This window comes from Sinocyclocheilus grahami, unplaced genomic scaffold (genome assembly GCF_001515645.1).
Source record: "Sinocyclocheilus grahami isolate Dianchi unplaced genomic scaffold, SAMN03320097.WGS_v1.1 scaffold331.1, whole genome shotgun sequence".
In the NCBI taxonomy this organism is placed as follows: domain Eukaryota; kingdom Metazoa; phylum Chordata; class Actinopteri; order Cypriniformes; family Cyprinidae; genus Sinocyclocheilus; species Sinocyclocheilus grahami.
The window spans coordinates 820,320-838,835 of record NW_015505510.1 but is presented as its reverse complement, the minus strand read 5'-3'; the positions used below and the strand labels follow the sequence as shown (position 1 = coordinate 838,835).

Sequence of the window (18,516 nt, the reverse complement as noted above, 5' to 3'; positions counted from 1 at the left end):
GTGATGACGCTGGTATGTGTTTGCAGTACACAAGCCACGGTTAAGACAGGTGACTCCACTGTGATGTGTGTGTCTCTCTCTTCCTCTCTTTCTCTCTCTCTCTCTCTCTCTCTCTCTCTCTCTCTCTCTCTCTCTCTCTCACACACACACACACACACACACACACACGATGCGCAAAACTCCGCATTTGAACAGTCAATAGCAAATACTTAAACTAATAACGAAACAGTAGCTGATTCAGAAGCGCCGGATTGTCATAGCAAAGTCAGAATTACCTCCTCTCCTAGGTTCACGAAATGGTCGTCCATATCTGTTGTAAGTAATCTTAAAGATTCCTAAATGCATCTACTTCCGGAAGGCCAAATAAACTGCTTTTGCTTTCACCTAAAAACACACAGTGTCTCCCTGACATGGCTGCTTCAACACTAACTATGGTTACTGAAACCACGCCTTCTTTTTTTGCGTGCACATATGCTAATATTTCCACATAGTGAGGTAGATATGTGGGGGCGTGTTAGAACGAGCCGTTTTAGGGGGGCATGGCAGAGTCTTATCTTTGATAAAGAATATCTCTTTGGTTTTGAGACTTTAGTCTTTGCAACTTCAGGGATCTTATCTATGCACAATCAGCTTGTAACACTCCAAAGAGAAAGGAAAACTTGAAATCGCATCATATGACCCCTTTAATGCTACCAGGAAATCAATCTTTTAGCATTTTCAACCAAATGCCTTCTGATTGTAACAGCATGTAAGACAATGCCCAGTGAGTCTGTTCTCAACCTTTTAAATACTAAAAGAACCGAACATTGAACATTAATAAATCTTCTACTGTTCTTATCTTGAATAGAAATGCATAAAATATGAGTTTATTTCTACATTACCGCTCATTATTCAGTCACATGCAAAGCATGCTGGGAACCTGAAACATGAACTTGAAAAAATGAAGTTATGGAGCTAATTACATTGAGTTAGTACAACTTAAATAATGTTTTAAACAAACTAACAGAGATATTTAAGTTATATATTTAAGCACTAATGCATTAAATTAAGTAGCAACAGATCCACTGAATAATTTTTTAGAGTGTGGATTTTCTGCTGGAATGTTCTCTGGGTCTCTTTCAAGAGTTTCTGTAAGACAAAGAAATTACAGTAAACCGCAGTAATATATGAAACGGAAAGTCACAAAATTATTACAGACAAGATGGTAAGAATACAGATCTGTTCCCCACTGTGTCTTAATGTCTGCTATGAACATGTGGAATGTCTCAATTCTGAAATCTATTTCAAAGTTGCATCCCATTTTTAAATCTATTCATATGACTTCTGGCTTTTTAAGAATTATTGCTGTATGAGTGGGTTAGGGCAGTTTCTGTAACATACTAAACCATGATTGCAAAATTTAACACAATTTAAAACGTTTTTCAGTTATTTTATCAAGTGTTAATAAAAAGAAACAGTTGGAACACTTTGCAACTAATTATGTTAATTGGCAGTAACATATCATTAACAAGATATCAGTATAAAGTATATAGTATAAAAAGAGTATCTTAGAGAGGCAGAGTCTTTCAGAAGTAAAGATGGGCAGTGGTTCACGAATCTGTGAAAAACTGTCAACAAATTGTGGAACAATAATGTTCCTCAATGTAAATTACACAGACTTTGAATATCTCATCATCTATATTATCATCAAAAGATTCAGAGAATCTGGAGAAATCTCTGTGTGCAAGGGACAAGGTGAAAATCATTATTAGATGCTGTGATCTTTGGGCCCTCAGGCATCACTGCCCTCAAAACAGGCATGATTATGTAATGGGAATCACTGCATGGGCTCAGAAACACCTTCAGAATTCACTGTCTGTGAACATAGGTCACCGTGTCATCCACAAATACAGGTTAGAGCTGTATCATAAATAGAAGAAGCCATATGCGAACATGATCCAAAAATGGTGCCGTGTTCTCTGGGCCAAAGCTCATTTAAAATGGACTGAGGAAAAGTTAAAAAACTGTTTTGTGGTCAGACGAATCAATGTTTAAAATTATATTTGGAAACCATGGACGCTGCCTCTGAACTAAAGAGAGAGGGACCATCCAGCAGCATCCCATTTTTATTTTTATTTTTTGGAATTGTGGTAGTTATGGATGTTATGATGGAATAAATATTTTTTATATTATAATCCCTACAGTGGCCGAGAGAGCTCAACGCGCTGCAATTTAAGAAAACACATGCAAATTGAAAAACAGGTATGCCTAGGGCCAAAAGGCTCTGCTTCAGTATGGTTTGTGTCAAGCCATTCATTAATCTGGCTGTTTGATGAAGAGATAAAATGTAGTAGAAATAAACATGTTAAGAATCAATAGAAGCGGAGGACTATTATTAAGGTTTTTTTAGGACTATTATTATGTTGTAATGTTTGGTTGACCAATTAGCAGAGAGGGGCGTTTCATTCCCGCCCACATGTAGAGATCGAATATTCAAGTTGTTTATTCGTTTTCTATCCCCGAATGTAAAAACGAAAAATTAAGCCGGATTCTTGATTTTTCATTTTGGTTGAATAATTGAAAAACGAAATATGTGCCGTTTTTCATTTTTCAGATTTCAATATTAAAACAAAAATTGATTGGACGGAAGATACCCTGATTGTTGTGAGGAGTTGCAGCGCGTTTCTTCATTTGCATGTGTTGTGAGGATTTGCAGCGCGTGTGTTGTCAAGCTGATGAAGATGTTTTCTTAATTTGCTGGTGTTTTTTCAATTTGCATGTGTTTTCTTAAGTTGCAGCGCGTTGAGCTCTCTCGGCCACCGTAATAATCAGATTTTATATTGCAAGACTGACCACAACCCTCACCTTTTTTCACGCATGCGGATTTAACAGAAGAAACAAAATCTTTTGAAACTGTGAAACAATTTGCTGGTCCAATAAGTGTAAATAGGCTACATTTGACAAATGCAAAACATCGTCTACTACAATACACTTATGCTTAGGTAATTACTGCAGTATTTCATTATATATATTATATCAAATAACTTATATTATATTATGTAACTTATTTGCTAAGTATTTAGTTTATATTAAGTTACATTTATCACGTTTTTTGTACTCAATATAGGCCACTGTGTTAGGCCTATACAGTAGTATTTATTTTTATCTTATTTGTTTGTTTGTTTATTTATTTATTTAAATACATGATCAGGTTTTTTAAATCTATTTTATTTGCTATATACCCTGGTGTGAGAACTTCTGCTTTCGGTTTCCAAACACAATTGTTATACTGTTAAAGCAAATGTTATGACATGAAGTCTTATAAACATGGGATGTCTTAAATCTAATTTTGAAATCTTTTTCTAACAGCGACACTGAAATGTTATCATGTAGGCCTACAATCAACAGGGGGAAAAAACATTGCAATGGATATGAAAAATTATATCATTAATGCGGATTGCAGGAATTAGCTAAACGTTGTCTGCTCTTACTTCATTCGTACCTGTTTCTCAGTCCTCTCTTCAGCATGTGATATGGTTTCATGTTTTTTTGTGTTCATCCAACATACATAGCACGCATATACAGAACAGCAAAACAACATTTTGATGCACTGAAATTTCATAATTCTTGTAACCAATTTCAATATTTAAAAAAATTAATTAAAAATACAAAATACTAGCTTAAGTAAAAACAAGCTTATACTTAAGACAAGTAAACAGCCACAAATTACAAAAAATAGACCTACTTGAAACACTTAAAAGCACTGAATAATAAATTATATTGTATAAAATAAATGTATAAATAAACTGAATAGTCTTCACTGTATAAATTAAATGTACATTCATTCTTATTTATTTTACAAAAATGATTCGGTCAAAGACAGTGAGTGATTTTCTTTCTAATGTTTGATTAACATTACTGACATAAATTTTAATAGCAGCTAAATTAAGCTACTTTAGAGGAATGCCCATTTTCCACAAGTTGATATGATTCTTTAGGGTCTTAATGAAAAGTCTGTAACATATTTTGGTTAAAATTTCTCAATGGTAGTGTAAAAAACTATTTTTTTACCCTGTCAAAAACAGCTCTTTTCAGAGCATGCAGATTTGTTGCATTTCCCTTTAAATGTTAATGAGCTCTGCTGACCCCGCCCCTCTCTTCCGAGCTGCTCTCTGAGAGACTGTTTACTTTAGCCGCATTCATTGTGAAACTTGCTAATTAGCACATTATTAGGACAGGTGATTTGCAAAGATTCATTAAAAAAAGCCTAACACTCACTTCTTCTGTAGGTGAAGCTGGATCACGAATGATTCGCACAAACATAGACACATTTATGTAGATCGGGGGCACATTTGCTGTTTCACAACTACTCCATCATCAGCTTTAGTAAAATAACCTGATAGCTGGGGATTTTACTGACTCACTAGCTAATGTTTTCCCCTCTCTCCTCATTTTTTTTTTAGAATAGTTTACATTTTTACTTATCGAAGATTGTTCTTTGCATGACCATTTCCAGGTTATGCCAGAACGAAGTGAAGAGAGGTGAAAGCGGACATTGCAGCGATCACCTAATTGATATGTGGTGCAAGGGTTCTTCAAATGTAAAAATATAGAATAAATGCATTTGATTGGTAAACCAAATTCAAACGTGACGTTTTAATCTCTAACGGTAATGCATGGAATATATGGAAAAGCTCCACTAAATAATAGCGCTAATAAATGAGGGGCGATGATTTGGCAATCGGCGCTACGATGACCAGTCAATCTACTCCACAGCCAATCACGGGCCCCCGCCTAGCCCAATGGTTAATGCGGCCCTGCTTGAAGTGAAGGTCTGTCTGCACTGAGGGCAGCTGTAGACTCTCTTCTGATCATCCTGATCCCAGCAGCCTGTATTACAGCTCATACAGTAACTGTGTCCACAGGGAATGGTCAATTGATCCTTCAGTAGATCCAGACAAATTGAACAGTTAAACTGGCCTTGAGCCACTGAAATACTGGATTCTGCCATTTTACTGCATGCAGTAAAAAGATAAGCGTATACAACCAAGGTCGCCGTGATTTTGCCAAGTAAGACATGTTCCTGGATCAACATACTGTAACTGTCCAAAAATATAGACTTAACCTACCCCTACCCCTAAACCTAACCCTACCCACAATGTATTCCTAAAAACAGTGTGAAATGATAGCTGATTACCAAGGGTGTAGAAGCACCTAACCCTGATTGTAAGCCTAAAACAGATATTTTCTGAAAAGTTATCCCTCAATTCTGATTGGTTGATAGGAATGTTGTTCAAGGATCAACAAGGATGTTGATCCAGGAACATGTTGTACTTGGTGAAATCAAAGTCACCATACAACCAAGATCCCTCAAGGTACTACGCGAAAGGACAATAAGTTTCGTTTTCCTGAACTTGAGAGTACAAGTTTCCTGGTTCTTTGTATGAGACATGTGCAAAGCAGGTGTGTCTGCAAGCTGTGACATCTACATTTCTGAGTAGGCGACACAGTGGTTCTACTGTATACTTTGACAACTAAGTCATCTGGTATATATATATATATATAAAAAACATGCATAGCTAGGCTACTAATAGGCTAATGACGATTTCGAAACACTGCATTGTGTGAAGCTTTGATCTCTTTGAATCTTTTGTTTAGAATCTCTCAAAGTCACGTGATGTAAGGCTGGCATGCACTACTTGACTTTTAAAAATGGAACAGATCTTAAAATACTGGATTACATTTACCGACTTTGAAAAATCTGAGTCTGTGACCACTATTACGTGGACGAAAAATGTGTCAATTGAGTTGAAAAGAAAAGTTTTGAGTGAGGAAAAAAGGGTTAAATTCTGGTTTTACTGCCAGAGGGATAGAGTAAGAGTCAGGTTGCTTCATTCTTCAAATTTAAAAGACAACCGTTCATAAGAATGAGGTCAAGCTGCAGACATTGGGGACAACAAAGCTGCAGACCAGAAGAGGGCAAAAATGACTTTCCACTGACTGGGATGACCGCCAACTCATTTGAATGTCACTCAGCAACTGTAGGATGACATCAAGAGACCTACAAAAAGAATGGCAAACGGCAGGGGTGAAGTGCACGGAGAGGATAGTTCGAAACAGAGGCAGGGCTGGAGTCGTGCAAAGCTAGAAAAAAGCCCTTCATCAATGAGAAGCAAAGAAGAGCCAGGCTGAGGTTTGCAAAAGACCATAAGGATTGGACTGGAGTAAGTTCATCTTCTCTGATGAGTCCAATTTTCAGCTTTGCCCAACACATGGACATCTAATGGTTAGACAGAGATCTGGAGAAGCCACAGTGTCTCGCACCCACTGTGAAATTTGGAGGAGGATTGGTGATGCTTCAGAAAGGCTGGAATCAAGTACATTCATCTTTGTCAAGGGTGCATGAATCAAGCCATGTGATTCTATGGAGGACCACCAGATCAAGACCCTGTCATGACCCTCAATCTCCAGACCTGAACCCCATTGAAAACCTCTGGAATGTGTTAAAGAGGAAGAGTCACAAGTATTCAAACAAAGCCAAGCTGTTTCAATTTTTATTTTTTTTTGCCAGGATTGGCATACAGTCACCCAGCAGCAATGTTATAGAATAGTAGAGAGCATGCCAAGACACATGAAAGCTGTGCTTGAAAATCAAGGTTATTCCACCAAACATTGATTTCTAAACTCTTCCTTACTTAAAACATTAGTATTGTGTTGTCTACAAATGTATATGAATCTTTGCATTATTTGAGGTTTGAAAACATTGCATCTTTTTTTGTTATTTTGATCAGTTGTAATTTTCTGCAAATAAATGCTTTATAAATAACAATATGTGTATTTGGAATTTGCGAGAAATGTTGTCAGTAGTTTATAGAATAAAACAAAAATGTTCATTTTACTCAAACACATAGCCTACCTACAAATAGCCTAGTAAAACCAGAGAAACAGAGATTATTTTGCAGTGGTCTCTTAACTTTTTCTAGAGCTGTGTATGCTCAGGGGCTTTCAATCTTAGTTTTAAGTTGTTTATTTGTTTCTACTCAAAGATATTTAGTCTTTCAATGATCCCATTGCTTTGATTGGTGAACACGTGACAGATTCAGCAAGAGAAATTACAAATGGTGAATAATTATGATTTTTAAAAAGCATACTTTTTACAGTAAAGACACAGTAAATTTTTGTTTTGTTTCATTTTTCTGCAGCAGGCACCTATCAAAAGTATTTTTTGAAAAAACTTATTTGCACAAAATCATTTACAATTTCCACATAGACATCTAGTGAAAGTATGGACAGAAGGAAAACTGAACAAAAGAGGGCATTAAATAACTATAAGCTTTGATTAGTAAAGAGACAGTAGCAAGGCTGCATTTTGCACTGAAGAGCAAGTCAACGTTGATCCAAAGGTCACAATAAACATACACTGAATGGAATAATAGTAGGACTTAAGCAGAAGTCTCCATGTCCTTTCTTTTAAAAAGAAGAAAACTGTCTGTCTGGAGAAACAGTAAATTATATATTATGTGATATTTCTTAACTGTTGAGCTCTGTGTTTTTTTGTACCATCATGAATTATTTGTGAGACATTGTAAAGTCTAAACTACATTGTCACATTGTCCTCCATTTGAACGGCTTTGCATATTTTTTTGCAGCATGCATGGGTAGAGAGATTGGTCCAGGACAAGGTCAGGCGTATTGGGGTGCATTGCCCTGACAAACACTCCATTAACCATTATCAGATTATCTAGCAAACAGAAAAAAGCTAACAAATCAGGATGAAAGTCCCCCTGAGCACTGTATTAAAACATCTCTGACAAAGCATCTGTCACATAGAAGACATCAGCATTCATTGTACATCACAGGCGATCTCATTGATGCAGCCATGCTTATGAGCACATTATGGGGTGTTGTGAGCCCACTAATGGGCCTGTTTTACGCTGGGATACAGGTCATGGTGCCATGTCTTCCTCCAGCTCCTCTCTCCACTGCTGTTATTAATACTGATGAGGTAAGAGGCTTGAAAAGGCTTTTAGATCTTATTTTTTATGTACACACACACACACACAATATGATAAATGTTGTTTTTCTCACAGGACAGGTTTCCAGATCTTCTGTAAATTAACTGATGTACAAATCTGAGGTCTCTCCAGCTATAAAATTTTTTAGTGACTATTTTCTCATAATATGTCTATTAATTGTGTGTTTACTTGGTATTGAGCCCATGACCTTAATGTTGCAAGAGACAGGAACACTGCAGCACACTAATGTCAACTAGTCTTTGTTTTGTGGATGAGTCCATTGTTTGTAAAATATAGATCTTTGTGCTGAATTTCACTCATGAACTCATATTAGTTAAGTGGCTGATTAGTTAGTTATAAGAAATATTTTCATCCATTATATGTTATATATATATATATACACAAACCCGATTCCAAAAAAGTTGGGACACTGTACAAATTGTGAATAAAAACAGAATGCAATGATGTGGAAGTTTCAAATTTCAATATTTTATTCAGAATACAACATAGATGACATATCAAATGTTTAAACTGAGAAAATTTATCATTTTAAGGGAAAAATAAGTTGATTTAAAATTTCATGGCATCAACACATCTCAAAAAAGTTGGGACAAGGCCATGTTTACCACTGTGTGGCATCCCCTCTTCTTTTTATAACAGTCTGCAAACGTCTGGGGACTGAGGAGACAAGTTGCTCAAGTTTAGGAATAGGAATGTTGTCCCATTCTTGTCTAATACAGGCTTCCAGTTGCTCAACTGTCTTAGGTCTTCTTTGTCGCATCTTCCTCTTTATGATGCGCCAAATGTTTTCTATGGGTGAAAGATCTGGACTGCAGGCTGGCCATTTCAGTACCCGGATCCTTCTTCTACGCAGCCATGATGTTGTAATTGATGCAGTATGTGGTCTGGCATTGTCATGTTGGAAAATGCAAGGTCTTCCCTGAAAGAGACGATGTCTGGATGGGAGCATATGTTGTTCTAGAACTTGGATCTACCTTTCAGCATTGATGGTGCCTTTCCAGATGTGTAAGCTGCCCATGCCACACGCACTCATGCAACCCCATACCATCAGAGATGCAGGCTTCTGAACTGAGTGCTGATAACAACTTGGGTTGTCCTTGTCCTCTTTAGTCCGGATGACATGGCGTCCTAGTTTTCCAAAAAGAACTTCACATTTTGATTCGTCTGACCACAGAACAGTTTTCCACTTTGCCACAGTCCATTTTAAATGAGCCTTGGCCCAGAGAAAACGCCTGCGCTTCTGGATCATGTTTAGATATGGCTTCTTTTTTGACCTATAGAGCTTTAGCCGGCAACGGCGAATGGCATGGTGGATTGTGTTCACCGACAATGTTTTCTGGAAGTATTCCTGAGCCCATGTTGTGATTTCCATTACAGTAGCATTCCTGTATGTGATGCAGTGCCGTCTAAGGGCCCGAAGATCACAGGCATCCAGTATGGTTTTCCGGCCTTGACCCTTACGCACAGAGATTTTTCCAGATTCTCTGAATCTTTGGATGATATTATGCACTGTAGATGATGATAACTTCAAACTGTGTGGAATGTGTAGCTCTCATGAAATCCAAAATGAGCCAATATTTGGCATGACATTTCAAAATGTCTCACTTTCAACATTTAATATGTTATCTATATTCTATTGTGAATAAAATATAAGTTTATGAGATTTGTAAATTATTCCATTCCTTTTTTACTCACAATTTGTACAGTGACCCAACTTTTTTGGAATTGGGTTTGTATATACACATACATATACAGTATATATTCTTCTTGTGCAGTATATGGGCTCTTGGTATTTTGTGGCAGCAGCTGCATGGGAAAAAGGTGATCTTAAGTCCCTCAAGTTCACCGACAGCTCTATTATTCACATTCAGAAAGGTCCTAACGAGACCCTGACAGTGACTGAAGCCTTTCGCATGTGAGTGGAAAACTACGCGCACACGCACAAGTGCACACACACAAGCACACACACACACATCCTTGTTTTTGTGGGGTCTTAATGACAGTAAAAACTGAAAGTTCTATATAAATATAGATAGTAAAAACAGAAATCTTTGTTAATACCATAGTATGTTTAGTCATTAAAAAAAACACACACACACTCACACGCTGACATATGACTGTTCTATTATTTACAATATGTGAGGTTTTCAAGCATATCAAATCTTTTTGTTTATCACAGTAGAAAACGGTGTCTGAAAAATACTTGGAGCTACTTAGCTTTGTCTGTGACGGACCCGTTTCTGTTCACAACCGGTAGGAACTGATGTACAGTCTGAAACACAGTAATTCAACACTGTCTATCCATGTTTTACACTATATAATGGGTTAAGATCAAGCAATATTCTTCCACGAGACCCATTAATAAATGTAATCATTATTATTTTTAGTTATTATTTTAAAAGATAAATGATTTCTTATGACTTTATTTCCTTTTTAAAATGTATCACTGTGTGAACAGATTTCAACTCTATTGCACTGATCTGGGATGGCAAGTTCATAAACTGCCCTTCATGCATCATAATGCTGTTTGTGGATGATGACGAGGAACCCAGTGCTATGCTGTTTGGTCAGTATCATGTTTAATCATCGTATTCTTTCACCTACATGATTAGTGCAACATGTTAAACTGGACAGCGATGAAAACATTCAATTCAGTGTGAACCCTCCTGTAGCGAATCAGCTCATGGGAAATATGAATAATTAACCATAACTAGTTATAATTAATTATGAATATTTTAGATCCGCTGTAGATATTTAGCTGACCTCTCAGGGTCAACTGTCTTGTCAATTCTAAGAACGTTAATTTCCTGGTTAAGGGTAAATCAAATAAAAATTTGTGTGTCAGATTGGTCGAGACGCTACACTCCCCTGAAACCTTAAAGGATCATCTCTAATACTGTATATGTGCTGCACGTAAAGTCACCATTGCAAAGTGATTCAGTTACACAGACTTTTATTCATAATGAATGTGTCTGTCTGTCTTCCATTGCAGCTCGTAATGAAAGCACACCAGATGAAGTGATACAGGAATTTAAGTCAAAAATGGAGTGTGTTTATATGGAAGAATTCTTAAAGATACCTCTGAAAAATGGTTTGTGTCTGATGCATTTGATTATTGATTATGTAACTTAAGTAAAACAAAGACATGATATGTGAATGCAATTCCATAGTTTATATAAAACTTATTTATCATATCATATATTTTAGGTTATTGTAAACTTCATGTGGCTGCTTAAAACACAGGTGGTAAGTGCAAACACTGTGCTTCTAAACTATTTATACTGAAAATGACTTTTTTTTAATACTTTGCATAATTTCTTATTCCTAAAGGTCACGAGCAGATGCAGAGATCTTCACGCTGCAGATCTACAATAAATTACTGAAGTGATGGAAATTAGGATTCACTGTTCACTTGGTTTATTCACTGAATGATTAAATAAGATAAATACTTCAATAAAACAGCTTGTTTTATGAGTTTGTGACTAACAAAACTCACAAACTACTACTTGGTATTAATACCATTATCATGTCCTATAGTGTCATGAAACATGTGTCTCAGATGGTGAATACAGGTATCTCACAGCGACAGGTCCAGAGGCACAAAATCCATATTAAACACACAAAGCCCAGAAGAAAATAATGAAATATATTAAACGTTAGAACAGATTAAAAAATAATCTGAAGCCCTAATTCCTCTTCCTGCTACCATTAAATGAGATTATTTTAAAAATCATTGTGTTAACAAATAGACCAATTTGAATAATACCTGGAGCAAATTTGTCAAAATGTGTAAGTTCAGTCCATAAATCAATGCAGGCCCAATTACATTACATGTTAATTACATTAGCAAGAGCAACAACAATCAACTGCATTGATTCTAATACAGTATGAATTTGAAAAACAATATTAAATAATATCTGGTTAAAAGAGAATGTGTTTGATTAAAGCAAAAAACAAAACCTATTATATTTATATATAAAGCTTTATTATTGAAAATGGACAATACAGGTTTTTTTTCAAAATACACTGTAAAACTATTAACCTTATAAAACATATGTTTTAAGGCCTATTACTCCTTTAATACTTTCTAACATGGCAAATTATGTTTGTGCAAATGACATAAATGCATTTACTATTAAGATTATATTTTACAGTGCATACATGAACCACATACATTTCACATTTTACTTTCACGTGCAGTGGAATAATATATAATAACTAAAGTTTTTACTATTTACAGTAACTCTTTAGCTCTCTTGTGACACAGATTGTTAAATGCAGTTACAGGTTCACTGCAGTCATCAAAGCTTAAAGGCAGCTCTCCCTAGGGAAATAATTTAATATTTTCAATAATAATAATTTGCCTCGCTGAAATCTTCAACAGATTACTGATCAGCGAACACATTATGAGTCATGTTTAGTACAAACTGCAATTCCATCTTAATTTTACAACATGCTTTTGCATTAAAATTACATCCAATCATAATATGTCAATGGTTTAAAACAGTCATATTGGAATCATCTTGCCTTTTAACTCTGTACCCAGTGACTTATTAATTATGTAATTTAAAAACCATGAATAAATAAAAACACATTTTTTATTTTCTGTATTTTTTTCAACATTTCAATGGACTAATTGCTTATATCCCTCATCTAACTAATTGTTGTACTAACAAAATTTTTTATAAATATAGCTGCAAGCAGCAATTACAGGACCAGGCACAGCAACAAAAATATTATGTAAATGTTTTGTAAATCTGATTGGACATAGTATTCCTGATAAGGATTTAAGGACAAGCACTTTAAATGACAAGCACTTTAATGTCCATAAATAGAATTACTTTTAACTTTTGCCCAATAGTTGGCATTGTCAGCCCTTTAATATTATATTGTCAAGCACGGTTTTGCTGAGAAACAGCTTAAATCCTTTCAGCATCCTTACCTTTCAACTTTCTGTGATTGGCCCCATATAATGATACATTTTCTACAGAACACTTTACAGTAAATATTGACTTTTTATAGAGCAATATTCATTTTTGTTTCATTGCTCATGGACACTTCAAAAACATTTACAATAAACACCGAAGACAATACACTTCATATAAACACATTAGATATCTATTGGCTAAGATAAATGCATTTGAATAATTCACTTATTCACCTTGGCTTGGTCTCAAACATGTCTGATTTCAAATTTTTAGGCTTAAACCTCTAAAATTGAAATGCTCCTACTTTAAACACTTCATTTGATCCTTGCTTTGCTTTTGTTTCCTCATGAATGTCTTTGCTCTTCAAAACCGAGCTGCCTTTTAAAAACTCCACTGTGTCCTAAAACCTTTGACTCTTTGCAATAAAAAACTTTTCATCATCCTAATAAAAATATCAGAAATTAGCCATTCCCTTCAGAGGATACAAGTTCAGCTGCACTTAATACATTTTGGTCATGTTGTGACAGACATTGCTTCCTACTCACAGTTTGCTCAGTTTAACTTTCTGTGAGAGCAGTTGCCTTGTGTGAACGTGACAAAATTATACACTTATTATACAGTAAATCGAGAACATGTTCTCCTTTGGCAGCACTAATTCCCTGCAAACAGGGTTTAATTGTCTTTATAAGTCCCTGTGAAATAAGAGCTTTAAATCCTATTTTAAGTGCAATGCTTTTATAGTAAATCTAATTATTGCACTCCTGATAGCAGCACTTTGTGCTTAAAATTTCAGCCCTCTTAAATCACACAGCATGGATATGTGACTTTAACCCTGAAAAATGGCATTAACACTCCTCCTGTTCCATATAACAAAGGCACTTGACAAATATGAGGCATCTGTGCAAGGCTAAACTAGCACTTCTTTTGCTACAACTTCTCAAAAGTTAAAGATTTCTTGCAAAGTCATTATAATATTATATTAAACTAGGTTTTGCAGTAAATATTTTTTAGAATCTGATAATCTGACTAGACAAGCTGGACAATAACACATAACGCCCTTGTCACCATGTTGAAGAGCCTAACCAAGCCAAGCTGATGCATTTACAAACACCACGGACACATTTCACTTATATGCTCTGTCATGCAGGGCATCTCCCTGACTCAAAGAATCCCTCATAATGCAATCCAGTCTTTCATTTAGGAAAACTGATCAAATTCTTAAACATTTACAGAATGATCATTTTTCATTGATATGTCCATCTATTTAAAAATGTATGCTAATCTTAGCATGTAAAATTTCCCGTGACAGTCATCTGCCATCACTGGTTCTGTGACTCTTCAGTAATTATTATATTCAGAACTCTTTAGCTGATCAGTGAAAACACCACTACAAAAACTGATCTATAACTAATTTTAAAGCGGATGCAGGATGTGTGTCCACACACTCACTTCCTCCGCCTCCTCAGGACAGACTTCACCCAGATGTGTTTATGTGCGTGTGGTTCCTCCTCACTCGTTTCTGGAGGTGATGTCCTGATGAAGAGACACGATCTGGATGTTAAATGTTTTATTTAGAGTCCCATTTTTGTCTCTGCGTACAGAAACTTCATAAGGTCAGGAGTCTATTATTAATCTGTACTCAGATTCTCACCTCAGTCTTTGCTCTCCTCCAGCGCACTGCAGTTCCAGGTTTAGACATACCTGAGAGAGAGAGACAGAGAGAATGATTTTACAATATTTGACTCATAAATAGTAGAGAAGTTAGATTCATAAAATAACTGTTGACCGCCCACCCTAAATCTAATTGGTTTATGGGAGTGTTTTCCCATAATGTTGTTTAAAGGGGTCATATGATGCGATTTCAAGTTTTCCTTTCTCTTTGGAGTGTTACAAGCTGATTGTGCATAGATAAGATCCCTGAAGTTGCAAAGACTAAAGTCTCAAAACCAAAGAGATATTCTTTATCAAAGTTAAGACTCTGCCACACACCCCTAAAACGGCTCATTCTAACACGCCCCCACATATCTACCTCACTATGTGGAAATACTAGCATAATGCCGCCCAAATGTTCACGCAAAGAAAGAAGGCGTAGTTTCAGTAACTGCAGTTAGTGTTGAAGCAGCCATGTCAGGGAAACGCTGTGTGTTTCTAGGCGAAAGCAAAAGCACTTTATTTGGCCTTCCAGAAGTAGATGCATTTAGGAATCTTTAAAGGGGTCATATGATGCTGCTAAAAAGCAGCCAAAACGCCAAAGCAAATTTTCAAACAGACGTTATCTTTATTAACAAACCGCATATTTGACGTCCAAGCAAGCACATTCTCGCATAAAAAACTATTAAAACTGCATTTCGTGACACAAAACAATATTATTTTTTAAAACTATCGTGGATTTGGGCGTCCGCCATGACACTCGCTGTGAGAAATGCGGCAACTTCGGCAAGCGGAGTGATACTAACGGTGAAGAGGTCGAGGAGCTCTGTTGGACTCTAATATTGCACTCCTATCAGCCAATCAGATTTTTATTATATAATATTTTATATATTAGATATTTTATTGTGCACAAGTCATTGGAGCAATTTATTGAACACAATAAATAAATCTTTGTAACTTTTAAAATATAATAACTTTTCAGTCTCTTTCCCCTAACACCTGGTTCATTCTGGTGTGTAACTCACTTTTAACAATCAAATGTGGATGAATAGAATTTACAAAAAGTCCCAAACTACATGCTTTTTTTACATTCAAGAATATGTCAGATTATGTAAGTATAATAGTGACTATTTTACTTAATTTGTTTACTCACATATAGATGAAAGCAGAACCATGAACGCCACTGCTGCAGAAACACCTCCCAGCAGCCACCTGTGAGGATTATGATGCCATTAATTATGAGAAGAAAAGCTCTGCCCATTTTCAAAACAAATGAGCCAAACAGACAGAAATCTCACTGGCTGTGTCAGAAATCATACTCTCTAAGTATGTACTTCTTTTGAATAAGTAATTACTTTGTGAGGAAAAAAAAGCAGAATTATGATAAAAAGTTAACTTTTTTTATTCTTTTATTGCGTGGCAGAAAAGGGCTTCCATAGTTTTTTTGACTACTATATTGTAGGGAAGTATGCAATTTCAGATACAGCCTTTCTCTCACACATGCACACACACACTTTTGTATTACCCGGAGGAGATGGCAATGCAGAGGCACAAAGTTAGGATGAGGAGAAGGACTTTCATGAGCACAGTTTCTGAAACAAACATAATTAAAATAGTATCCAGCTGTTTCTATTTTTCCATATTCATCAAAAACTCATAGTAGGCAAGGAGCTCTTTCATTCGCCTTTCTCACCTGATGTCTTGCTGGATGAGCTATAGATACTGAGGTGACACATGGATGGGGGAGGAACATCCAGGAGGCCGCTTACTGATTGGCTGAATTGTTCATGGGAGGAGCATGACTCACATGGAGGCTCCTCCTCTTCTACCTGAGTCTGAGGAGGCACTTTATCAGGGGAGGAAACTGGATCTGTGGGAACTATAAAGAAACAAACATCTTCACAAAAACTGAACAGGCAAATATTTTAAGCTAGCTGTTCTAGTTCGAAACTAGAAGCCTTCTAACCATAGGTGAAGCTGATGGGTGTGTTTGTCTCATAGCTGTTGTCCAGCTCCTCCAATGTTGATGACTGGAGGGGAGCAATGGGGTCAGATCTTCTAAATACACTTCCTTCCAGCCAGGATTGGCATGACTGGCTTACATCACTAAGAAGACTTGCCAGTGACCTTCTTGCCCGGCGCTTTCGTCTGAATATGCTAATAAGCATACACACAAAAAAAGGGTTTATTACTATGTCAGATTTAAAGTGGGTTTTTAACCCTGAGAGACATAGGCATTGATATTCATGACATATTATTTATTTGCACCATTATATATCTCTTTTCGAAGGAATTAGTTATAACAAGCATTTTATATAGGCAAAATTTGCATTGAGCTCTAACTTGGAAAAACATTGCAAAATTGCAACTCTGGGCATTTAGGGTTGTAAAATCTTACCACTATTTTTTGATACAGTACGTGAAAGTTAACTTCAAAACACAACTGTATTTGAAAAATAATATATTTCAACCAGTAAAAATGCAGTCCTGAAAAGTTTAAACCATTTAAATACTATAAGAAATATTCCTATCAAAGCCTATTTTTAATATATTATAGTAATTATAATACCACTTAATTTAAAAATAATATATGTTGTTATATCACAATGACAAAACAGCTCAGAAAACACCTGAAAAAAAGTAAAAACAATCATTTTTGTACCATTCACTGAATAAACTCCACTGTGTTAGAACAACAGAAAAAAGTTTTGCTAGGCTTAGAAAATGGTTTTAAATTTATGTATGTTCAAAATTTCAGAGCATGTAAGACTCTTTTTTTATCATAAGGCATACATAAATAAAATGCAAAATATATACATTAGATGTAAAATACTTAGATAAACTTAAAATAGATGTTTTAAAAGGTCTAAAAATTTATTTAATTAAAAATTTTAAATGTAAACATTCTTTAGCCACCTAAGGCAGTTAGCATGCCTACAATGTACTGTGAATATAGTACAGTCACAACACAGAATGTGGCTACAGGTGCTACTGTATAGTGTATAGCACAGCTGGAATGAAATATTCATGCACACACACACACAACAACAACAACAAACACTGTAATAAATCTCACCGGACAAGATTCTCTTTGTATGAGACGCTGGTGTGCGAGGGAGTCAGGGTGACGTTACCCTCGTCATCTGTGGTAAAACTGTCCTCTGTCAGAACATAATAACCATTGGCTAGTAGGCGGGGACTTCGGCGGCACACACACACAGAGCCTGTCAGCGGATTGGTGGAGAAACACTCAAAGGAGGAGTCAGAGATATGGGAAACGTCAAGACTGAAAGAGAGAAACAGCATTAATGTACACACACATTTTTTTTTACGAATGCACAGACAAGCACTACACATATACTTAAAGGAAATTACAGGAAAAGCTTATAAATGCATGTTGCTGCTGTTTGTCTACATTCCTGTACCTGTGACAAATATATTCTGCCTCCTGCCTCCTGGTCTTAACCGGAGAACCTATTACAAACATCAGGTTAGGTCAGTCTTATCAAAGAATGTGTGCACAAGAGGAAGAATGGGAGTAACACATGATATGAAGGCATACATACTTGTAACCGCTCCTTTAAAGAAGAAAGACATGGCTCACGTTGCTGTTAAACCTATAATAATAAACACAAAATAACATTCTGCTCAAAAAATTGGTAGTACATAATTTAGCATGTCTATAGCATTTGCATTTGAACTATTATTTCGTTTCTTTCTTCACATTGTTTTTCTTGAATAATTCCTTGCAGCAAATTAAGGTCGTGCAACATGAAAAACACACTAAAACAAAAATAAAATAAAAGCAAAATAAATATAAATTATTGTATACTGATATCGGTATAAACCAGTAATGATGAATGTACATAATCTACAAATGTGAATTGCTCATGTGCAACAAATAATTAATTAATAATTTATCT

At 35.8% G+C, this 18,516-nt stretch overlaps 1 protein-coding gene and 1 long non-coding RNA gene across 2 annotated transcripts in view; both read right to left on the bottom strand.

Annotated features, from left to right (window-relative positions):
- The window catches only part of LOC107602644 (uncharacterized), a 5,431-nt gene extending 4,424 nt beyond the window's left edge, over positions 1-1,007 (bottom strand). The window contains exons 1-2 of the long non-coding RNA XR_001611060.1: positions 997-1,007; positions 449-450 (exon numbers count right to left, since the gene is read on the bottom strand). This is a non-coding gene — a long non-coding RNA (uncharacterized lncRNA). The remainder of the gene's footprint in view (positions 1-448; positions 451-996) is intronic.
- An 11,389-nt stretch (positions 1,008-12,396) lies between these two features.
- The window catches only part of tmem71 (transmembrane protein 71), an 8,603-nt gene continuing 2,483 nt past the window's right edge, over positions 12,397-18,516 (bottom strand). Inside the window, exons 2-10 of the mRNA XM_016295200.1 lie at positions 18,160-18,210; positions 18,019-18,067; positions 17,670-17,879; positions 16,560-16,750; positions 16,287-16,472; positions 16,119-16,185; positions 15,747-15,805; positions 14,595-14,644; positions 12,397-14,476 (exon numbers count right to left, since the gene is read on the bottom strand). Coding sequence (XP_016150686.1) covers positions 14,453-14,476; positions 14,595-14,644; positions 15,747-15,805; positions 16,119-16,185; positions 16,287-16,472; positions 16,560-16,750; positions 17,670-17,879; positions 18,019-18,067; positions 18,160-18,190 — 867 coding nt within the window. The 5' untranslated portion in view covers positions 18,191-18,210 and the 3' untranslated portion in view covers positions 12,397-14,452. The remainder of the gene's footprint in view (positions 14,477-14,594; positions 14,645-15,746; positions 15,806-16,118; positions 16,186-16,286; positions 16,473-16,559; positions 16,751-17,669; positions 17,880-18,018; positions 18,068-18,159; positions 18,211-18,516) is intronic.